Raw genomic sequence first — 25,291 nt, forward strand, 5'->3', positions numbered from 1 at the left:
TAGTATTAGGAATAGGAGATGACACTGATAAAGTGTGAAGTTTGACAATATCAGAGTGAAATTAAATATATTTGGAGGAGATGGGAGAAGATTTCATACAAAATGATCACAAGCAAAGAAAAAAATGCCCTATAGAATAAAAACATGATTTCCTTTATAAAACTTTTTTCAATAGATATAACTGGAGTTCCTGCTGAAGCCTTAATCTTACTATGCAACACAGATAGTCCCTGACATACTTTCAACGACCACTCAAACTTATGACAGTGCTGAAAAAAATGAACTTACACTGACTGATGTTATGGCCCTTTCAGTGCCCCCATGGTCAGGTAATCAAAACTTGGGCCCACCAATACGTAAAATTTCAGGGTACTTCTATTTGCTTTCTGACTGCATCACTTAGTGATGGAAATTCCAGTCCCAACTATGATTGTAAATCAAGGGCTACCTGTAAGAAGGCTCAGGTGATTTACTGAATACCCCCTCATAGGGCCTCATTTTTACTGAGTACAAAACAATGGAGGATACAGAGTGCAGATGGCACATATTTAATCAGAATATGCTTGAGCACAGATAAATGCATACTATGTTGTAGTTATGGAAATAGGACAAATCAGGAAAATTAGCAATAAATCTTGATTTTCTATTGAGAAACTTATTTAAGTAGAAGTTCACAGACACGACAAAGATAGATCACTTCTTTATTGTGTACAAAAAAAATGAATTTGCGTAATAGAAGAGGATTTGCATGTTGTAGTGCACATTTTAAGATCTATTAGAGATTTAGAGTAGAGGCTTTTTTCCTCCCATTTTTCCAAGTCAAAAGTTATAAGCTTTAGCCTTTATAACTATTTGCCTGCAGTGAATATCTCAGAAGAGATTTACGGGCAGTTAAAAATATGGCAAGAATTGGTGAAACAAATCAAATGGATTCAGGTTTGGAGAAGCAATGCAATAGGTTTGTGATGGACTTTATAGTCAAGCTTGCTCAAATCTGCACTAAACTGGGTGCTAAACCAGAAGTAGAGAAACTACATGATTATTTATTGAAAGATGAGTTTCCAGCCATTGAGGCCTGAAAAAAACTGGACAGGGACCTTGCAGGCACTGCTTTCTTGATCCTTGCCCTTTATAATTTTTAATTAAGCATGTACCGGTATGTTACACTGCACAGAAACAGTGGTGAATACCCCAGTAATGGAAACAATGAAATTTATAGAGTTTAAAGTATACATGATACAGCACCTCCTAAAAAGAAATTCTCTGATTCTAGGGTTTTTATCAAGCCTTGTCTCCTAGAATTACCTTCTGGGCCAAAATAATTTGTGTGTGGTGATTGAACAACTACAACAAATTCTGGATGATTTTGTCTGTCATAAACTGGCTTTAGAGATGGTTTCAGCACAAATATTATTTTGGTCAGCCTGGCAGATGGCCTTTTAAAGAGACAACAGGAGAGTCACCCATATTTTGATCTCATGGCAGGTTTTGACACCGTAGTTTACTAAAACCTATTGGGCTACCTCCATGAGTTGGGAAATGGAAGCACTATACTTTAGTGATTGAATTCCTATCCAGAGGAGGGTCCCCCACAGTACTGCTAGGGATCTTCTGTTTGGTCCCCCTGCAGCTGTGCTATATAGTTTCACAAGATTCAATATTATCCCCTTATTTATTATTATTATTATGCTATTTAATATCCATAATAAACCACTGGAAAAATCATTTAGAGGCTGGAGTGAAGTATCATCAATAAGGAGGTGACACACACCCACTCTTTTCCTTTTGAACCAGAAGTGACAGGAAAACTGCTGCATCACTCTGTACATGATGCAACAGGCTCAATGAGATCCAATACAGGAAGGCTGAATCCCTGGAAGATGGGCAACATTGGGTCAAACAATAGTTATATCCATCAATTGGCCCAATTATATTGTTGGATAGATTGCACTGCCTCTTCAGGACTAGGCATGGGGTTTGGGGATGTTCTTGGATGCCAAATTATTACTTAAGACACTTGTAACCTCAGTGACCAGAGACAGTTCTATATTTCTACCTAGTATAGGTCTGTAGTGTGTGAAGTTAAGGTAAAGTATCAAAGGGTAACTATAATCATTTATATTGTCAAAACAAATTTAATAGAATTGCTTATAATCATTTTTCTAATCATTAGTTATGCCTAAAAATGTTGCCTACCAGTATGACAAATTACTTTACCTGCATTAAGAAAAACTCTGAATTACTGCAAAGCGATGTAAAAATTCAGTAGTAAAAAATCTATAGGAAAGCAGGAAAATCCTTTATTTTGCAAGTTGATTTCTCTTTACAGTCATGCATGTGAAAAATGATTTAGCAAGTTTATTATTGTCCAGATCATGTAATCAGTTTCCAATCAACAAGTTCGTATCGTTCACAGCAGTATTGGTTTCTAAAGATTAACATCACTGAGGTTTAAAAGTTATTTAATAAGTCTTCCATTGAGAAAGAATGAAAAATCTATTCTAAGGTCACCCAAAATTGATGAAAAGAAGTTATCATGTAACAGGTTTGTGCAGCATTTTGGATTTGAAGACAAAAGGTGCTTCAGATAGCATATTGGCATCTCTTTTCTCTGAGCAGCTGCAGTGCAATCCTGGGAAAAAAAGCTTAGTTCGAAAGTTGCAGGCAGGTACTGTTTATTGAGCAGAAAAATCACAATTTGACACTTTGATTTAGTTTATTCTCCAACTTGGTTTAGTTCCAGATTTACTAAACTAATCATTATTCTATTTGATAGCTTACCTTAAAAAATAACATACATGAATCATGTTTTTATCTGTAGATATTAACAGAAAGTTCTTTTTGAATAATACAAAACCCACAGCTCTGCAATATTGTCACTTTTTTTTACTATTTTTACTGTTTGTATCCACTGTTTGCCTCCCCAGTATCATGATTTTAAAAGTAAATAGACTTTTTCATTATTTAATTCAACCAATGTCCAGTTCTAATGTTTTAGTCACCCAAAATCTAAAATCAAATTATGTCACTGACAATAAGGTATATATTTTTCTTTTTTATATAAAAGCAATTCCAACAGGCATCAAGACAGGTTGATATCATATTTTACTGACATAAACTGATTTCACTGCCACAATGTAGGAAAGTGTGTTTACCCAGGTACTTGTATACTTGTCTTGAATTGCATTTCCAAAATATTTTATTCATGAAAATTAATTTCAGAATATGACACAGCTCTCTAAGATAGAAAAAGAGTATTTTGGTTATTATCCTAGATCAAATAGTTAATCCTGAAAGAGAATCTGGGTAATCAAGCTAAAAGAGTTTAACTCAAATACACTTTTCCAGGGCAAGTAAGCTCAGACATAAAACATGTAGAAGGCTAAGGAATGCTGATAAGCTGTGAGAGAAAAAAATAAGGTTAATTCCCTAGAAATAAAGTATGTTCATGAAATACTGCCTGTTTTTTCAAAATCTCATTGTCTTTGTAGTGTTGTTCCCTTACCTCACAATTATATCCTAATTGCCTCTTTGACCTCACTAGACACATCTTTTGTATCCAAATACTTGTCTATATCCAATCAAATACCTTGCTGCTGTACAAAATCACATACCGTATTTTCCGGCGTATAAGACGACCCGGCGTATAAGACGACCTCCGACTTTTAAGAAGATTTTCAAGGTTTTTCATCTTATACGCCGGAAAATACTTACATGCCAGTTGCCAAGTGTCCGACACAAGCCCGATTCAGCCCTGTCTGATGCAGATGGTGCAAAGCCTCCCTTTTGAAGCCCAAAGGGGCTTTTCCTTCCACCCACCCATTTGAGAGCACATTTGCAGACGGAGCAGCCGCGCGTCTGGAGCCAAGCCCCACCCAGGAGGCGGTCAGCCAGGTGGGCTCGGAAGACGCGCTGGAGAGGCGGGCTTGGGGCGGCCATGCCGAGGCCGGCTGGCGAGGGCCGCTGCATGGTCTGCGGGCGAGAGGGGCGCCAGGCCCGCTGGAAGTCCCTGGAAGTTCCTGGAACGGGCTGGCAGGCATGCTCTTCCCCGGCCTGCTGGAAGTCCCCGGAAGTTCCCCAAACTTGGAACGGCCTGGCGGCGGGCAGGCACTCCCTCCCCGATCCGCCGGGGAGCGTCTCCCAAAGCGCAGCGTCTGGCGGCCGGGAGTCCGTCGGCCTGGTCGCTGGTGAGCTGGCCCGCGGCTAGGCCCGGGGCCCAGGAACCGGTAGCCGGGTGCGGGTGGGGGGAAGGAAAGCCGGGCACGGGCTTCTGCGGCTGGTTGCAAGGCCGGATGCGGGCGTCTGCCAGGAGATAGCGAGTAGCAGGGCGCGCTCTGCTTATGCTCAGATGCCGCTTGGGTGAGGGTGAGGGGCTTCCTGCCGCTCCCGGGGTCTGGCGTTTGCAAGGGGGAGGGGAAGGGGCTTAGAGGCTCTTGGGGGTGGGAAGGGAGAGTCACGATGGATGGGGGACTGGACTAAGGAGGCTTGAAGTTGCTTTGCAAGAATGGGGACGCTCGACTGATTTATGTTTTTTTTCCGGCGTATAAGACAACCCGGCGTATAAGACGACCCAACTTTTGAGAAGATTTTCATGGGTTAAAAAGTCATCTTATACGCTGGAAAATACGGTATACAGAATCTTCTAATTTGCTTACTTCTATAAAGGGATTGTAGATCCTCCTCTCCAGGCTTTGTTATCAATAAAACCAAACTGTGTTTCAATTTGATGTATCCTTTCAGTTTCCAGATAAACTAGGTGCCATATATTATGCTTTAATATTAAAGGTAAAATTTAATATATTTTACAATATCTTTGTAGATTTATAAATGATGTGTTCTAGTCACTTGCTCTCTGTATAAATTAGAAAGTACTATAAAAGCTAAAAAAAATGGGCTAGATTACTAAATTTTGGGGGGGGATTTTATACTTTAGCAATTAGCTTTTACTTTTCCTGTTTTCCTGTTTTGAGTAATATTAAGCAGAAAATAATCAGTGACTGTGTAGAAATAATGACTGATGTTGGCCAGTTAATGGTCTGGGTAAATAGAAAATAACTGGAACTACCAGAAGGAAAAGTTGGTGAAATGTACTCTATGGTAGCCAACAGCAATCAGCAGCTCTATTCCTTAACCTGGATAGTTAACATCAGTGGATCTGCTACTGCAAATAAATGGACATTATAAAAAGCACACTTGAAAAAAGTTTTTTTATTACAATAGAAAACTTCATTTGGAAACTTCATCATGTTGTTTACCATACAACTGTTATGGTTAAAAAATTGTGAAATACTATTCTTAGCCCTGAAGTAATATTGCTTCATTTTCAAGGCCATTACAAAGAGTATAAAATTATTGCTACTTTGCATTTTGCATCCTGGAAACTATTGAGTTTATACAAGACAGCACAAAATCTGCTATCACTGAGGCTAGGTTTACAACGTTTAATTAAACATATTACATTTTAAATAAGTATGCTGCTTATTCTCCACTATGGTCATTTACAAACTCTATTTTACAGTTTAGTACCTGTGAACTCTACCTTATATTAAGCATTTTACCAACCATGGTTAAATAAACCATGGATATGTGATACCTATTTCTGGGTTTTCCTAGTCTCACTGCCAAACAAACAATTTGTAATATTATACTGCATGTTGTATACATTTAAATTTGCCCAAAGACAAAGAAATTGCTGGATGAACCTTACTGTTTTGGAGTGCAAAGTAGCCTGTCTCATGTAGTAGATAGGAATCCTTCCCTCCAGCCAAAGTCAACATCAGTGTACTTTTTAACCAAAAGCAGTAGTCCTGGATTGTACCTAATCTATTAACATTATAAAAATATTTGTAAACTACCCCAACCTACTGATTTCCCCCCATTTATACCCTTTTGGCCCCCTGCACTCTTCAACCTAGACCAGGGGTAGGCAATCTTGGCTCTTTGATGACTCGTGGACTTCAACTCCCAGAATTCCTGAGCATAGCATAGCTGGCTCAGGAATTCTGGGAGTTGAAGTCCACGAGTCATCAAAGAGCCAAGGTTGCCTACCCCTGACCTAGACCACCCTAACCGACCTTTGACATCATTTTCTACTGACCAATAATGCCTCTAGATGAGTCCTAACTCTGAACCAATCAGTAGGCTCCCCAGATCTTTCTAGTGCTATGTGTCTGGAAAAACAATAGGATTGCTCATTACAACACATCAAGTATTTAAATTAAGTATATACTTTTTATGGTCACTAAATAGTTGAAGATCATTGTATAAGATAGAGTTATAATTCAAGACCTTTTGTTTCCTGAGAAACTTTCCTGAGTCAGGCAACCAAGACATACATGAACGTCTGCTTTGTAACAACTACCTAGTAGTCATTGGATTATAGCCTATCAGATACTGCACAATTTCTTTATTTTTTCTAGTCCTATGCAAGTAGTAAAAGCATATGATTGCTCCATGATGGCATCCTACATAGACCATAGATTATAGCAAATAATTTTTGTGGGCCTGAATTACAACTTTTACTGGAATATGTATCAATAATTGGATGTCTACTGGTCAATTAAAGATACTTTGGGGGATTATTGCAGTCCTGGAAGACAGCTAAAGTCAGATACAAAGGCATACACACAATATATATTAAATCAATTTGCAGATAGAGTTGAAATTCTCAAAAAGGTTTCTTTTGCTTCAGTTAACTGTGAATGTGGTTTATCTGCAACAACAACAAAAATATAGTTACTCAGAAGCTATTATTTTTCTCTAAACAACTCAACCAGCTTAATTCATCTTGCTAGATCAACACAATTCTATAAATAAATTATAGTGACTACAGGTGAAAGTAACTCTTCTGAAAGCTATTTTTGTGCACTGTCTGTATCTGGAGTTACATTTTTCCACTCCTGAATATAACAAAGAAGATTCTTACACAGATTCTTACACCTATATAGTCACTCATTAATTAATAGAATTAACAGAAAACGCTTAATGTAATGTACCGGTAAGTAGATGTCAGTGGTTATGACTGGTTAATTTGTTCTCTTTTGGGAGAGGTGAGAAGTGGTTTATAGGTTCAGGAGCAACAATAACAACCACCGACTTTTCCCAGAATATGGACCTGAACCACAAAGGAGGTCCTGTACATATTAGATCTAGTTTTTTGTCTCAGATAAGTTGAAACATGGCTGAGTATGAGGGGAACATTGCTATCTTGGTTATGGTCAGATCACTCTTTGGTTCTGGCACCATGGATCTCTCCAGGGAAAGAATCTTAACGAATCCCTTTAATTTCAAAAGGGAAACTGGGAATTTTTCCAAAGCCTTGATATGTAGGCTCTGTTCAGTTTTTGATCTCTGGAACAAGGAGGTAAAGACAGTACTTGATAGAAGTGCTTCTGAGATGTCTGGCATTTCCAGGCAGCTTTTTAGTTTACAGAAGATCTCTGGCAATGAAGCATCAAAAGAGGTGTCCAGGGTACCAATGGTATAAAATTGACTATGACAGAACAGGCAAGAGCTCAAATGAATCTACATCACGACCGTAAAAGCAGTGACACGGACTTGCTGTTTTGCTCTTGCTATGTCTGTTGAAAGCTACTTAGCAGCAATGTTTCTTATGTGGCAAAGCTACAAGAAAGATTGCTGGATTACTGCTATGAATTCTCACAGATCTGAAGTAAAAACATTACTCACATTAGTTTGAGTCTCTGTATTTTGACAAAGTGGACAGATGACCAAGCGCCCAAAGTATGGTCATATTACCATGGGAAGCAACCACTGGAATTTTGAACCCGGATCATAAGTGGCCCCAAGTAGGTCCATCGGAACTTTGAATAATTGCCAAGCAATCTATCGTAGGTTAAGGACTGCCTGCATATTCACTAGATATTATGCAACATATCAGCATTATACAGAGGACATCCATACCGGATTGAGTAGGAAATGTGGAAGAAGTCCTGACCTGATACCTAGAGACTCCTAGCATGTGATTATGGAAAAACTCCCTGAGATTTAATCCCAGCAAATGGAGTGGCTGTGTATTTGAAAGCTGATTTCAACTTGCATTTCCTGCTTCCCATGAGCTTTTGCACAATTACATGTTGTGTGCCAATTGTAGCAATTTCTGAAATAGGATACTCTGTCCTTATTACCTTGCATGTGGATTACTGCAGTGTATTTTATATGGGCTTTGAAGGCTACCTGGAAGCTTTTGCTGGTGCAGCATGCAATGCCCTGAATATTTATGGTGTGCCTAGATTTACCTATGTAACTATCACTAATGAGAGAACTGTTCTAGCTGCCAGTTAGCTTCTCTATGCAATTCAAGGTATTGTTTTTCACTTTTAAAAATCTAACATGTCTCAGGACCTAGATATCTCTAGGATTGCTTCTCTGGATTGCTTCTGCCAGTTGACTGATATCAAGTAGAGAACACTTACTAAGACATATGAGATTGAGCCTTCTGATACCTTCCCTACCTTGGACTATCTGGACCACTCCCTTTTTATTATGTTTCTGAACAGCTGTAAAAATATGGCTGTTCAAGAAGGCTTTGGGGGATAGATGAAGACTTTCCTATCCTTAAAGTGTGATGCACTCTATTGGAGATGTTATGTAACTGATTTTAACTGTGATTTGCTGACATTTTACATTATGTAGGTTTGTTGTTACCAATCAGAGCCATTATCATTGAGGGTCAGATAAACCAGAGCAAGTAAACAAGCGTATGTATGTATGATGTATGTATGTATGTATGTATGTATGTATGTATGTATGTATGTATGTTACCCAATGGCATAAACAGCCAATAATCACCAAGGCATCACTTCATTTGGATCAAATGTTTCAATAAAGTTGGCAGCAAATACAAATACATTAGATAAAGTATGCAGAATTATATGCAGCGACAAGATAACATTGTATGAGTAGTAACAATTATGTTACTTTTTAATGATTAAATCTATAACTTACCCTCTATTTTCTAATATTAGCAAGGAAAGATGCAATACTGCAATGCCAACTCTTTAATTTTTATACACACGGTCACATGATGCACATGCACATACAAATGCATACAAATGTCATCAACTGAATAATTGACATATTTCCTCCACCCAAATTTCTTTTGTTTAAAAACTAATAATCAGATGCCAACATTTTTTCACATATATATGCACAAGGACCATGCAAGCATTATTCTGTGCAAAGGAAATAAGATAGGAGCAGTCTAATCACATCTTGCCACATTAGAATTTCCAACTGTTAATGAAATCATACAGAACTTTAATACTGAAGATTGCATGAAATCAAGAATGAATTAGATAAAAATGTGTATCTATTTTACTTTGTGCATTTGTGTATTCTACAAAATGTACATTTATAACATTTAACACATTTTAAAAGTATTACATGCTTTACTGCATGTGCACATTGCTATCTAAGACACTAGAAAAACTAATTATGGAAGAGCAGAGGCATTCAAGCAATTTCACCCTGCTGTACGCACTAGAACAAATTCTAGTTATGTCCAGATGTTATTGTATACATTACCTGGATTCAAGGTTTAGACTATGATCTTATTAACTATGATCTGTGGAACAGGTCACAATTAACATATAGCGGCATCATGCTAAATCCAAACTAGGCAAACTGCATTGTGTCATAATGCAATATGAATATTTATAAAATTTCCATAATGGATTCTAATTTAGCTAAGATATGACAGTTGTCTCTCAAAGTCAAGAGGTAGGCATCATTTTGTGCACACTTTCACATAATATGCCACAAAAACAGAAGCTAAGAATAAGGTAGTTAAATATTTAGGACATTTCTAAACATTAACAGAAATGGAATAAGCAGGTTTTTTTTTACTATTGACGATTTTATTTTTCTCTGAATTAAAAAAAATGGTTGGACTGACAATACATACCATTCACACTTAGTTACCAATATATGCTATGTGATTTACTGCAAAGAGTAAATAAAAACATGTTTCAATTACACTTGCATAATGAAACATAATATGATATAATGTATTACCACAATCTCTGTCTGCTAGCTACTATGATTTGTAATGGAATTTTTAATCGATTAAAGGCTAAAAGCCAGGGGCTTCTCAGAACAGACAAATGCATAGAGGCTTGGAGATAAGTAAAAATGTGGCAATTAATTACCAATAATACAAAAGGCTAATTAAATGCGTAGTACTTATTTTATATTGATATTTTAAATGATTTCTTCTAAATCTCGAGTCACTACTTCTTCATTATCTCCAATTTGAGAAAAATTTCAACATAACTGAGTGATAAGATTAGCAACAAGAACCAAAGACCTAGGTATAGACTGGGTTAATGTAATATGCTTATTCATGGTTAATTATCTCTACTGAATGTTTTGGGTTCACCCACAGGGAACCATAGATAAAAATTAAGGCCAGTACATTAAGCACATTTTACTGCCATAATATCATCTCTTTTAATTCAGAGCTGATCCTGTTAGAGAACTAGAGCATAAGATCTCAGCCCTAATATTTGATATTGCTCTAAATTGCAACAAATGATAATTCTGGAAAATTCCAGTATCCAGACCATATGATTCAATCAAAAGTAGAATCACAATCTCATCAGTGTTAAAAAGAAATAATCTGAAAACTATTTACATACATCATTAACTGTTACTTTCTCTTGCTTCCTTCACTACAAAATCTATCTCCCAGGGTATGATCAGTGAAGATGTACAGGACCTGTACACAGGGATTCTGGATGCCAAGTTCTTTTATTGTGGGGGTGGGCAATTAATTTTCCCAAGGGGCCACATGAGTGGGATTGTTTTGAAGGGCTGCCACTGCTGCTGCCCCATCACTGTCCCCCATCGCCACCACTGCAGGCTGGATACAGACAACTGAATGTTCAGATCTGTTTTACTGGTAAAATTGGTAAAAGCATCTATGAGCAGAAGACAATGGGAGATAGGGCGCGTAGATAGGGCGCGCAACTTGGGGGTCCTTCTAGATTCACAGCTCTCTTTAGAAGAGCATATTGGAGCTGTGACTAGGGGGCCCTTTGCCCAGGTTCGCCTGGTGCGCCAGTTGTGACCCTATCTAGACCAGGATGCCTTGCGTACAGTCACTCATGCGCTCGTGACTTCTCGTCTAGACTACTGTAATGCTCTCTACATGGGGCTGCCCTTGAAGTCCACTCGGAGACTTCAACTGGTGCAGAATGCAGCCGCGCGAGTTGTGCTGGGGGCTTCCCGATACTCCCATGCTACACCTTTGCTCCGCGAGCTGCATTGGCTGCCGGTTGCTCTCCGGGTGAGGTTCAAGGTGTTAGTGATGACTTACAAAGCCCTACATGGCATGGGTCCGGATTACCTACGGCAACACCTGTGGCCGGCGTCAACTTCCCTCCGTCCAGTGCGCTCCCACAGAGAGGGCCTCCTCAGGGTGCCTCCGATCAAGGAATGTCGATTGGTGGCCCCCAGGGGGAGAGCGTTCTCTGTGGGCGCGGCAGACCTATGGAACCGCTTGCCGGTTGAGCTCCGCACGGCCCCCGACCTTCGCTCCTTCCGGCGCGATCTCAAAACCTTTCTTTTTGAACAAGCTGGCCTGGTCTGATGGGTTGGGGTTGGGTTTTATAAATCGGTTTTAACTTTTAATATGTATTAATTTATTACGGGCATTGTTGTTTAATTACTTTTTAATCTTTGTATCCTGTTTTTTATTATGTATTGCCCTGTTCACCGCCCTGAGTCCTTTGGGAGAAGGGCGGTATACAAATTAAATTATTAAATTAAATGTTGTTAGTGACAAAAAGAAGGCAATTTTAGTTGACTGCTCTTTTCCCTATACTCTCTGCCCATCTCTGTTGAAAGGCTTGGAGTATTCCCCCAATTAGGGAATCTAATGAAGAACTGGCTTTCACCATCCTTTTTTCAGTTCTAAGATCAAATACATTCATGAAAGTTTCTGTTCATAAAGGGGCTTCAGGATTCATGGCAATACATTTTGACAAGAGTAATGCTCCAAAGCATTGGGCATGTCATGTGAGTATGTGTTAAAAAAAAATTGAATAGCCGCCCAGCTTATATCCAATACCGGGGAACTGCCAATCCTGTAACTGCACAACTTAATTTTTTTCTTGTAACATTATTAGGTTGCCCTCCGGGTGAGATTCAAGGTGCTGGTGATGACCTATAAAGCCCTGAATGGCTTGGGTCCGGGATATTTGAGGGAACACCTACTGCCAGCATCAAGTTCCCTTCGTCCAATGCACTCACACAGGGAGGGTCTTCTCAGGGTGCCGCCGGTAAAAGATTGCCGGCAGATAACACCCAGGGGGAGGGCCTTCTCTGTGGGTGCGCCTGCCCTTTGGAACCAGCTGCCCGTGGAGCTCAGGACTGCCCCTGACCTGCGTTCATTCCGCCGAGACCTGAAGACTTGGCTCTTTGAGCTCTCCGGCCCAGGCTGAGAATTTTTAACTGGGGTTTTTATTTTCAGGGATAATTTAATCTTTTTAATTGTTTTTTAACTTTTGTATTTTGTATTGGTGTGATTTTAAAATACCCTGTAAACCGCCCTGAGTCCTTCGGGAAAGGGCGGTATATAAATCTAATAAAATAAAATAAAATAAAATAAAATTATTTCCTACTACAATGATATTGGTTGGGAAGAAGGGTTTTCTATCAAATGTACTCATGCAACCAATGCTGCCACACCATTTAATGAAACAGTCTTATAAAACTGCTACTGCATTACACAAATAATATGCAACAACTCCTACTACTTTATAAAACTAGTATTCAAACATCAGAACTTCTTTCAAGTATATACTTTTTAAGTTTCTTCAAACACTGAATCCAAATTGAACTGACATCACTTCCGCAGAATTAACAACATATGGTTCTTTAAACATTAACTGGTATACTAATATTTCAGAGCCATATTCACTGCTTCTCTTCCCTTTTGAAAAAAAATAGAATACACAAATTTCTGATATTACACAAAAGGCAAGAAAGAAGAATGGTGAAAAAGACAGGTCTTCCAAAGTGATTGAAAACTGCATAACTAATTACGTACCAACTTCTAACACAATACTTGGAATTCTGGGGTTTGTTATCAAGTTTATAGCTCAAGGCAAGCAGACAATATAACCCTACATTCAATTTAATTACAGCTCATGGCTTTTGCAGCAGTTGGCACATTTCAAAGAGTTTAGCCACTCATTTATTTCTAGACCATACATAAAATAAGGCATCTTACTGTCATAGAAATTCACCAATTAAAACTGAACATTTTCTGATCTTTTGGCCTCTGCAAGAAGAACTGAGCAAAAGAGAATCTTTTTCCACAGCAAAAGCAGAGAATCCTCATTTAATAGGCAAATGCTTTCAGGCACCTAGTGTGCTAGTCTGTGAAGTTTTGATGTTTGTATACTGGGCTAGTAGGGTAGTAAATTATTTAACTATTTGAAAAAGTGCAATTTATGAGATGTCACTGCAGCACACCTTGATAGCTTCCACAGATTGCCTCAGTTTAAAAATAATACAAAATTAAAAGTTTTATCCATTTTTAAAGAGAAATCAACTATTATGATTGAAGTTGCAAAGAAGTTACTTTAAGAGAAATACAATTACAAGTCAAATAATAACACAGTATAATGGTTCACACTCCACTATACTGCTTAACGTCATCATGTCAAATACTCTTAAAATGGAATATAAAAGTGCATCACACACCTTTGCCCCCTTAACTAATATTAAAGAAACCCACCACATATCTCTACATTAAATTACTATAACATATTCAGTGTGTGGTTGCCTTTCATGATCACCTTAAGTTTCAATTGGTTAAAATACATTTATAATACCAAAACTTCAGTTATCCATAGATCAAAATACATTAACTCTAGTCTAACACTAACTTTACTAGCTTGCTATTTCTTTCTAAGACCCATATAGGTGCTGCTGGTAGTTCTAGTCTTCATTCTCTAAAAGATTTAGAACTACCATTTATCTTTAAGACAAGAGAATGTTTTCTTATATAGGCATGCTGGAAATGAAAATGAATAGCAGAGGTCTCATTCTCACTGTCATTTTCTCTCTCCTGTAGTATCTGCCTTACCAATCCAATCTGTCAGGGTTGGTGACCTCCAGATTCCTTCAATTGCGCAATGCTATTGGGACTCCATAAGTGTGCATTCTCTATCACAGTATTTGCTTCTGGAAGTAGGTTCTGCCTGAGATCTGAATGGTTCCACCCTGATGGTATTTTGAAGGGGCCTGAAAATCTGAAGAAGGGACCCAAAGATTAGGCCTTGACTAGAGCCTACTTTTCAAATTTAGATTGTTTTCTTTTGTTTTTACCCTGCCATGTCCTTGCTTTTTTGCTTCTTGTTGCTTTGTCATATTTTCCATGTTTTAAATTATTTGTAAACCACCAGTGTCACTGGAAGTTGAGCAGCATATACATTTAATAAATAATAGCGTCAATTGCAAAAGGCAGTTTTACTTGGAAAAGCTTCTATTTTGCGACAATACCTTTAATATCATCAAACAATAACAATTATCTATCCCATGTCTTTGGGAAGGACTTGATAGGTTGATGGAGGTTCCAAGTCTAGTCTAAAAACCTGGCTGATTGAACAATAATAATGACTGTGGCAAAAGAAAGTACATCCTGCAATGATACCTTTAACACCATCAAACATCCACATCTGCCTAACCCAGATCCTTGGGAAGTACTTGATAGGTAGATACAAATACCAAATTTAGTCTAAATATCTGGCTGTGTGATGAACCATAATAATCTGCAAATAAGCAAGACTAGGCCATGTTATATAATAGTGCCATGACTCTGTAACAGACTTATAACTGACGTTTTTCAGGCTCACATTTAGCATTTCTTTTCACAGAAATTTAAGACAGTTCTTGGCCTTTTAAGTAGTTACAAAACTATTACAGTGTTATACATGTTAAAATTATAAAATCTTATTTTAATACTGATCTTGTCTTCAACATCCTTCAGGTACATAGAGCTGGACAAATACTGTTAAATGGTTAATATAAAAATATTCATGACCTTGGGCAAACTTTCTTTCCTTATATGCAGATCCCAACATATAAGCACTAGCAAAACATTGACTTGTCTGCTACTTCTTCAACAGCAAGAAAAGCACTTGTGACAAGTAAGATGGAATAACATGAAAGCTCTTTTTTTTTACATCCAAATACTGGAGCAATGATTCACAACAATCGTAAGAGCACATAGAAGGTGTAACATCACTCTGATATCTATACCTAGCAATGCTTTTTAAGTTGAAGATATTCTCCAGTTTATGGTTTCTAATTAAAATGTTAGAAAGTTTTTGTGCTTAACTAAAATTAGATAAAATCAACATTTTAATATGCTTTTTCAACATTCAACTACTGTCACGTGATATTTCTATTTCACCCTTCATGCGTGAAAGAATAAGGGAAAATGCTCTATTAAGGTCAGAATACATGACTTCTGAACTTTCAGTACTTTCATATTGAGAAATTAGTAATAATGTTCTGCAATAGAAATTCTGTTTTAAAAAATATGGTATAGCCATCCTTTATTTTATGCTAGAATTACACTCTCCAAAACGTTTGCACAAAGCAGATTTCATAAAGCAAGGAAGTAAACCAAGAGAAAAAAGAAGATTGTGGAGTATGAGGTCAATTGTGTAACCCAAATGCATTAACAAATAGGCAACTAATATGCTTTAAAAAGGCTTATTCTTAAGTATTATGTTACTCAAATATATTGAAAAATGTTCTCTCAATATTTCTACAGCTTGATTTTTAATGTGAATTATTATAATAGCAGATAAAAGAGATAGAATGGATCATGGCACTACAAACATTAGCATTCTTTGTTATTGCACATGATAAATACACCTGGATTAAAATCTTGTCTGAATGCTTAAGATTGACACCACTTTATTACATTCAACTTCTAATGTTGTAAGCCACCCAGAGTTGCTTTCAGGCAAGATGGACAGCAAACAAATTTAATACCAAGCAATAACTTTGTTTCTGGTGTTAGAATAAACCTTCCCCTGTGGGGTATGGGGGTTGGACAAAATGTTCACAACCAATTTGACTGCATAGCAACAGAACAGTGGTGGCTATTACAGTTAAAAAATAAGTCAGAAACAGGACACACAATTAGAACTCAAACTAAATGGTAGATATGTGACTATGGGCACAAAGGGATGTGGAGCCTGGTATTGGAAACTATTCAAGTGTTTTTGGCAGGAAGAAGTCTTGACACATTTCCAGACCTTTGATGCAAATTAACTATGCTGGTGTAAATTACATAACAGTATTTTTTTCTGAAATAAAGTGAATTATTGGGCAAAAGTTATCAAATACATAATAGCAAATGCATGAAACCACTGCATTTTCCCCAGAAACTATAGAATTATCTTTACTTAGTGTAATGCCAGACAATCCAATAAACACACCCACATGCTTTTTCTTCTTTGCTCTGAAATGCCCAATACAGTTAAATCAGAGAAACTAATGATGGTTTGATTTCCATTCACAAATCAGAGCCATCAATTCTATGTAAGAACTACTAGTATAATGGTCAATGAATAATTTTTTTTATTTTATTTTATTTATTTTAATTCCATTTATATCCCGCCCTTCTCCGAAGACTCAGGGCGGCTTACAAACTTAGCAGTAGCCTTCATTCTATGTATATGCCTGCTTATTAGGGCTTTCACACACCTCCCAAGCGGCATTATTACAAAGTCAGCTTATTGCCCCCAACAATCTGGGTCCTCATTTTACCTACCTCGGAAGGATGGAAGGCTTAGTCAACCTTGAGCCTGGTGGGACTCGAACCTGCACTAATTGCAGGCAGCTGGTGTTACTTAAGGAGGCATTAGCCCACTGCTCCACCAAGGCTCATAAATATAGTATAAAGTCATCAAATTCAATATAATGTATTCATAGCATAGGTACATTAGGATTAAATACCAATATTATAGTAAATTAGATAATTATTAAATTCCTCAAGGACCTCTGAGTGAAGTTTATCTTTACTGATTTCAGATGAAATTAATCTTTTAATTGTTTTTGATTAAACCTAGGGAGTATAATTTTAACTATAAGTAGCAGTAAGTATATCTTCATAGTATTCTCAGTCAATAAAACTTTCATTTTATGACCCTCAATACTTCAAAGCTATCATGAAAGCAGAAATATTTGTCAATCATGGAATTCAGTGGCATGCTACTTGATGAAGTCAATTCAGTTATGACCTGAAATATCTATGTTTACAATTAAGGATAACAGTTATGGGCCAGGTCATTCCTTTCAGGTTAATGACCTGTTGCTGGCCTTTGGCATACTTCAAGGCTATTAACCCAAACGGTCATTTCTTTCTTTTAAGGCTCAATGAAAATATCATTATCTTGTTTATATTAAGAGAACACGTATCTATTATTATTGTTTCTATTTTGATATTTGTACTCAAATTAGTAAGGCTGTTTATAAATGTGACAGAGTTTGCAGTTATTTAGGCAAAATTGTGGATAATTAGGATTTTACATTAAAACTCATTGCCATGCCCTCAATGAAGTATTTTTATCTTCCCAATAGTTTTCTATAAAAATGGGCAAATAAGCAAATCACCTTCATCCCAAAGATGGTAGTATTATTAAGCTATCTCTATAAACTTCATTAAATGTTCAATTGTTGCAGATTGGGGCAGGGGACAGGTACTAACACATTACAACTTATGTTTTTATTCTATCTGAAATGACTGATTTCAAATAGAATATCTGTCACCATAAACACTGACTAAACCTCACTTTAGACAAATTTAGCCATATATTTATGGAATATAACTTATTAGATTAAAAGCTATATAAATAACAAAAATCTAAGAAAAAAATATTTTCATTTGTTCACAACTTCATTAACTGGAATACTTTTATGCTGAAAAACAGAATGTTTCATATAACAACTTTACCTACACATCAGTGGATTTATGCTGCAAACCAGGAAACCAAAGTACAATACTCTACTTAAGTGGCCCCAAACTCCAAACAGAGAGGTCACATGTATTTCACGGAAGACAGCTGCTAATGCAGCCATTCACAAAAAGGCTCTTTCTTCAGTCAGCCTTCAGGCTAGCTGATTAGCTGGCAAACTCCTCTAAAAGGGTCAATTTGTACAAAACTGGTATTTCTACTCTGGAAATTGTTCTGGCATGTTATATACCTGTATCCACAGAGCACAGCTCTTTTAAAGCTCAGTTGAATTTGATTAACAAGGAAGCCAAGATCATTGTTTCTGATTTTTCAAATTTACTTTGTGGGCCTACAAATAATTGTAATTTGATGCTATGGGAACCAATTTGTTTAAAATTGAACTACTTATTATTATTCTTTAAAGTAATTTGCATACTCCATTTTAAAAAAACCAAGAATGATTCTTGAGAAATCAGCTGAGGGCTTTCAAAATTTGAAATTATACTACCAGCCAATGCAAGTGGAGAACTAACCAATTTGCTTAATTTCAGATACATGTTTGTTGACATTTTGACAAGAATCTACAGATCCAGTAAGATCCTCAATTTTTTTGAAATACTTCCCATTTCTGAAATTTAGAAAAATCAATTTTCTAATAGCTACCAGTCCCATAATTTTTTCATAATGTACACAAAAATGTATGACTCTCTATCTCTCTGGCAAAGGTGTCTGATTTCCCAAGTCTTTTCTTCGTCACCTGATGGGACACATACAGTAAAAAAACTTTGTCCAGTTTCATGATACCTAATGTTAAATGCAGTCAATTAGTACTGCCATCACAAGAGATGAAGGAAACTAATAAAGTTGCCAAAGTTTCTTTAGCACGTACACTATTTTCATGAAACCAATTGGCAAACCTAAGAAAAGGAGAAAAAAAGCTGTGCATATGGGGGTGGGTGGGGAGGAAGAGGCATTTTCTTTTTGGTTACCTGTGTGGGGGAAACCATTGCAGGTGAAATGACTGTGGGAGAGTTGGTGCTTCTCAGCCCGTTAGCTTCAGGTATGAGGAGAGGCAAGGGGTCGTGTTTCACCGAGACCACCACCACGGCAGCTGTGTCGAGGGGCTCGGCAGGCCTAAGACAAAGTCTTTTGGGGGACGAGGAAGCGCCGCAGGCATCTCCCACTACCGCGACCCCGCCCCCGGCAGCGTACAGAGCCTCATGGGAACGCTTAGTCGGCACCAGAACAGCCGCCGCTTCGGCCTTCACGCTGGGGTGGTTGTCGCCGTCCTTGGGAAGAATATAAGTGTTGTTGGCGGGAACGGGCGGGAGGCGGGCTCTGCCGTTGACGCCGTAGAGACCTCCGCCGGCGGCTCCTGAACTCAGCTTGGTGCCAATGCCGGCGATACTGTTGAGGGTGGCGATGGAGACTGCGCCGATGCAGTGGTTAGTATAAGTCTTGGAAAGCTTGGCCGCCTTGGAAAGCATCTGCATGCGGGTGCCCAGCAGATTCTTGCCGATGGCCTTGTTCTCGTACCAGGTGACATCGCCCTCACTGCAGTGGTCCCGCGGGCGCTGGAAAAAGGCCTTGCAGAGCGGGTTACGCTTCGCCAAGTATTTCACAAAACTGGCGTAAGGGCAGAACTCCGTGCCGGTTTCGTACATGCGCGGCAAATTCTCCTCGTCGCTGCTCTCGGCGCGCTTTTTGCTCCAAGACGACGAGCGCGACTTGTGATACGGGCCCAGGGCCTTAAAGTAGACAAACTTGCGCCCGTCCTCATCCATGGCCAATCCGAAGGAGTCCTCCTCGAGCTCGCGCTGGTTCTCGCGGCCCCGCGTGCAGAAGTACATGCACGTCTCGAACCAGACCTTATTCAGGAGCCCGAAGGGGCTCTGCGTGCTGAACACGTTGCAGGTGTAGAGCTTCCGAAGGTCAGCGCGCGTAATGGCTTGCTTTTGCACCACCGGCCCAGCGCCCTGCTCCTCTAGCTTCCGGATGACGGCGGCCAGAGTCAAGTTAGCGGCGCGCAGCTCCGGGTCCTTCGTGAGGTCGAGGGTACGGCAATAAGGAGGTTCGTTGAGGTAGCGGTTCAGCGAGCTGCGGATGCTGATGAGCGACGACTTGGAGTAGAGCTGCCCGCTCTTGGAGCGCGCCTCGGCGTAGAAAGAGCGTAACACGCGGCACAGCGCCCCCTTATCCATGGTCTCGAAGTCGGGGCTTTGAGCTTTCTCGCTCAGGTACTCGCGGAAGATGCGCACCGCGTACCGGGTGGCCAAGCGCGTATTCTCGCTCAGCCGAGCCCGTTCGGGGCGCTGCAGGAGCAACTCCGCCTCCGGGTCCGAGTCGTCGGCCGCAAGAGGTGCCACCGCTTTGCTAACGATCGAAGTGGCCGTACCGCGGGCGCTAACCGGCACCGAAGGGGCGCCACCTGCAGCGGCCCCGACGGCCCCTGAGCCCCCTCTCCTGACCCCTCCAAGGCGGCCCCTGACGCTGCAAACAGCAGCTGCAGCTTTATCCAGCAGCGCCCTGGAGCTTTGGTCCATACGAATCATATGGCCCGGCTCCTCCTCAGGGTCCCACTCAAGTCCCATCATTACATCCTCCTCGTCTTCCTCGTCGTCGTCCAGCAGCAGGATTCCCCCATCGGCGCCCTCCTCGTCCCCCGTTATTTGCACCTCCTGTATCTCATCCTCGTCTTCCCCGTCCTCGTCCTCTCCCGCGCTGCAATAGTGGAGAGGCCGATGGGGGCCACCCCGGCTGGGTTGCCGGTCCCCCGCATTGTGCTCACCACCTGCACCGCCACCATTGCTACCGCCCCCGGTGCTCCAGTCTCCGCCGGCGCCGCCGCTGCCAGGCATTCTCGCCATATTGCCGTCTCCCTGCCAGTCCTCGGGCAGGGCGCATGCGCTATATTGGACCGCAGCGCTGGAGAGCTTTTGTGTTTAATGACCTTCAGCTACCGGGAGGCAAAGCTGGGCTCTTAAAGGGGCCGCGCGCTCCCAGTGGCGGTGGCTGCTGTGCGATAAATGGGGTGGAGAAACAGAAGAGAGAAGAACTGGGAAGGAAGCGTGGAGTGGTGGTGGTGGGGAGGGAGCTCACCAAAATAGGCACAGCTGCTTCATCATACGGAAAGATAATGTAGTGCATAAGAGTATTTTATATTGGCCCGTGCAAGCACCCGCCAAAAGAGACTGACATTCACTTACCCAAGCCTCGGTATGGTGCCAGCTGCCGTCCGTTAAGTGATGCCCGAAGAGCAGCACGGCAACCCCTGCATACTCATTGCTTAGGGAGGCAGGGAAGAAGGGCTCCCCACTCCACTCCCACTGGCCACGGAAGGAAAGGGATGGGTTAGGAAGAGCAGCTGTAGTTAACAGCGGCGGCAGCAGGTGAGACCCACCAAGAAAGCGGGAGAAGAAAGGGGGCAGGCAGCTATCTGAACAAGGCAGCTCCTCCCTTTTGAATTCTGGCAGCCGGGCGCGGAAACACGGCATATTTCGCAGCCCCCGAGTCAGCAGTTGGGGGGGGGAGCGGTTCGGAGTTGTCGCCAGCAAAGGAGAAACTTCTCGGATCACCATCACTTCGAAACGACTCCCCTACCGCCCCCTCCCTCCGACCATCCCACCAACCCTCCGCCCCAAAAAAAGAGGATTACTCCGACTGCATACCAGGCGCGCCGAACTCGCTCCTCCTCGAGTTCACGGCGAAGGCATCGAGCGGTCTTCCGAGCCAGACGCGACAGGCTGCAACCGGAGTCGAAGGCGGCAGATCACGCAAGACAGCGACTGGTTCGTCCGAAAAGAGAAGCCAAAGGGGAGAGTCGAGCAGGTCCCCAGAGGTTTCTCCGTCGTTCCCCGAGCGGCCGCCGTTGCTGCAGACCGGGAGGCAACCGAAGCCTGCTCGCTACAAAAGAAGCAAAGCTGCTCGTTTCCTGGCTGGCGCTGGTAAGCTGAAGAAAGCCAGCAACGACTAACATAGGAAGCCGTCAGGGCTAGCAAAGCCCACACAGTCCGCAGCCAAAGGCAAATCTACAGCTATTCCCCAGCCTGCGGGGACAGGCAGCTGTAACACGCGCGCACACACAGTCTCTCTCTCTCTCTCTCTCTCTCTCACACACACACACACGCACACGCTCGAACACACACGTGGCACAGCCTAGCCCTGCAGAACATAACTATCTGCATGTCTCGTTCTCACAGACGCGCATATTTGCCTCTTCTCCCGGTTCCCGCCTCACTTTCCACAGTCCTCAAAACCATTTCTAGCATCTCCCCTCGGGCCAGGCGGGACTCGGCAAGCCTTCGCGCTGCCGACAGCCACCCTCAAGTTAGTACCTGCTTGAAGCCCTGTTACCGAACCCCCCCCCCGTCTTTTCCCCCCAGCCCCAAGTTCTCTTCGCCGTACATTGCCAGAAGATACCGCCAATCTTTCCTGCCCAACTTTCAGCAAAAGGGGCGTGCCGGCCGGCCTGCTCTCCTTCGATTTGACTCCTTTCGTTGTGTTTACGACAATGGAGGATGGGGTCCCTGAGCAGTGGGCTTCTCAACAAAAGCAACAAAGCAAGGCTGTGCGTATGGGGGTCCTCGCGGTTCCCTGCTGTGAGAGCAGGGGAAACGAATCTGAATTTGGGTGCTCCCTCTCTTTTCCACACCCACACAAGACATTACAGGATTTTCCACCACTCTAGCATAATAAACACGCGCGGCTCACAAACTTGGTGGTATCAAACTGACGCCACAGTGTCACTGCGCTTCCTTGGATGGAGCAAAATCCCTTTTCACACACTGACACCGCCTCCCGATGATGTACTTCAGTGAACAAAAGTGTGGGGAAATCTTGCTTAGCAGCAGTCAAGTCACAACAAGCCATCGCAACACCCCAGATATGATTCACAGATAAGGACCGATATGACAGTTTATTGCCATTCTGAGCCTTAAAATAGGCTGGAGATAATTTTAGCAATACTTGAATACAATTTCCATGTTGTGCGTGCGTGTGAACGCGCGCGCACGTTTGAAAAAGTGAAATGGAGCTGAGTCTATTTTGGAAAAAGCTAGATGACAACGATTCAAGAAGTAATGAAAAACAAACTTAAATGCTTGAGTTGATTTTCAAAGTTCAAGCAAAAATGATGTTACTGTATAGATAAGAAATACTCATTTTCTTCCAGAAGAAAGAATCCTATTTTGCAATAGCTAAATACTGTGTGAATAAACAATCACAAAACTCAGAGCATTCCCAGCAAAGCGAGAATCGAATTGGAAGGCTTCTGGTAGGGTGAGAAAAGATGTTTTCAAACTTGGAACAACTGTTTCAAGCTTAGGATAACACATGTTGAGCTCAAAATGTTTTCTACTGAGAATGCTTTGCATATAATTCAACATTTGTGTATTTTAAATAGATCACATTTTTCTCAGCAGAGATTTGAACATGTAGTAGAACATGAGCCTGATTGTATTTGGTAACTGCAATAAGCTTAATCAGCTAGCAATTTTACTTGTAATGAAGATCTTCCTATCTTAAAAAGATAAAAATAATATAAAATATTTATAGGGAAAGACTTTATATTAAAATGGGATTTTGCTATTTATAGTTATTTTGATTTTAACAAATTCATATAAGAATATTGTATCAACTCCCAATCATTGCATATCTGTCTTACATTTTATAACAATATTGTAATACCAGCCAATTATTTATATAGATACCAAAAGCATGTACAGTAGAATGAAGTATATTTATTGATAGTGATCTTGTTTTATTATGGGTTATTAAGCTTGTATTAATATAGGCATAACTACATATACCATTTATATGTAAACCTGCAATAAAGAACCAAAAGAAGATTGGTTGAGAAATATGTGATATGTGATGCATGTAACTTTGTGGCATATAGTTTGCTTTCATAAATATTGGCTAATGCCAATGGAAAGAAGGAAATCTGTGTCTGACTTATTTTTATTCCATGATGTCAAACTGATGCTCAAATACAGTAAACAGATACTTAGCTTAAGCTTCAGAAAATGACCTTAATAAACCTGTAAATTCCTAGGACATGCTAAAATCTTGTATTAAAACAACTAAAAAGACCAAGGGAGAATAGCACCATTGTGTCAGCATGTTCTTGTCTTTGCTCTCCAGCAAGGGCAAAATGATAGTACAGAGACAGGTTTATTTTCCTACTGTTTTCTCTGAGACAGATTATATTAAGTTTTTAAAAAGGCATTAAAAACCTGACATTTTGAATAGGCCATGTGATGAAGTAATTTATAATCCTGCCATGTCATGACTGAAACTGGCTATTTTTTTAAAAAAAATACTTTCCCCAAACATCACTTCATTTGCATATCTTGCATTCTGATCATTTTTATTAAGTTTTTAATGTAAGCTGCTTTGAGTCATCACCATCATCATCCTAGAAGGAGCCCTTGGTTGGGTCTCCCTTGCTGCTAAAGTCATAAAGGAACAGGACTATAAGTACAATTGACAGAATGAGAGTAGGTGAGGCACTGAAGGCATGAAGGAAGCCAATTCACTTAAAAGGAACTCTAAACTCAGGTCTGGAGGAACTCAAAGGCAAATACAGATGTTTTGACAGCTTTTATACTGTTGGCAATCCCTCCCCACATGCCCACTATATAGGCAGGGCTGAAAACATAGACAACTCTTGGGTGCCAGATGATTATCTCTCCATGTGAAAAGATACAAATTACTGGGATAGAAAACTGAAATTTTATAAATAGACCTGGAAATGATAGTCCAGATCATAAGAAAGTGTGGTCATTGATACTATCTATTGTAAAGGAAGAGTTATTTTGCAGTTGGAGCATGGAATATGAGAAGTACAAACCAAGAGAATTTGAAATTCTTAAAGTAGAAAAGTATATATCTGTAAAATATGGTGCTTTAGGAATCTGAGAGTAAATGGGGGGGGGGAAATCTTTAAATAAGTATATATTGCAATAACCAGAATATGAAACTTAAGAGTGGAGTGGCAATGATATTTTAAAATGACATAACTAACTTGCTATATCCCAGTAAAATTAGTAGAAATAGAGAGAACAAGAGTAATAGTTTTGCTAAGCATTTTGGAGTACACTCATATTTACTCAATTGGACAAGCCTGGAGGCCAAAGAGATAATGACGTGGTGTCTTTAATGTTTACTGGGATTCATGTGAGTCTATGGATCTTGATGAAGTGAATAGGATCTCTGTGAGGCAAGTTCTCTCCCCTTAGGCTAGATCCTGGTACAGCCTGTCAAGGGGAGAGATGAGGAGCTGGGTTTGT

The 25,291-nt window shown here is 40.3% G+C and overlaps 1 protein-coding gene across 6 annotated transcripts in view; it reads right to left on the reverse strand.

Annotated features, from left to right (window-relative positions):
• Nucleotides 1–22,211, reverse strand: part of KCTD1 (potassium channel tetramerization domain containing 1) — a 50,147-nt gene extending 27,936 nt beyond the window's left edge. For 2 of the 6 annotated variants that reach the window (XM_081322350.1, XM_081322348.1), the window contains exon 1: nucleotides 21,671–22,211. Coding sequence is in view for 2 of the 6 variants with exons in the window: in XM_081322345.1 (XP_081178471.1) it covers nucleotides 18,992–20,596 (1,605 nt within the window). In the remaining 4 variants the exon portion in view is untranslated. Of the gene's footprint in view, nucleotides 1–18,991; nucleotides 20,814–21,208; nucleotides 21,404–21,670 lie in introns of those variants that run through there. The other 4 variants (XM_081322349.1, XM_081322347.1, XM_081322345.1 and 1 more) reach the window with 4 other exon arrangements.
• Between the last annotated feature and the right edge of the window lie 3,080 nt (nucleotides 22,212–25,291).

This window comes from Vipera berus (assembly GCF_964194415.1).
Source record: "Vipera berus genome assembly, chromosome: 3".
NCBI classification, from domain to species: Eukaryota; Metazoa; Chordata; class Lepidosauria; order Squamata; family Viperidae; genus Vipera; species Vipera berus.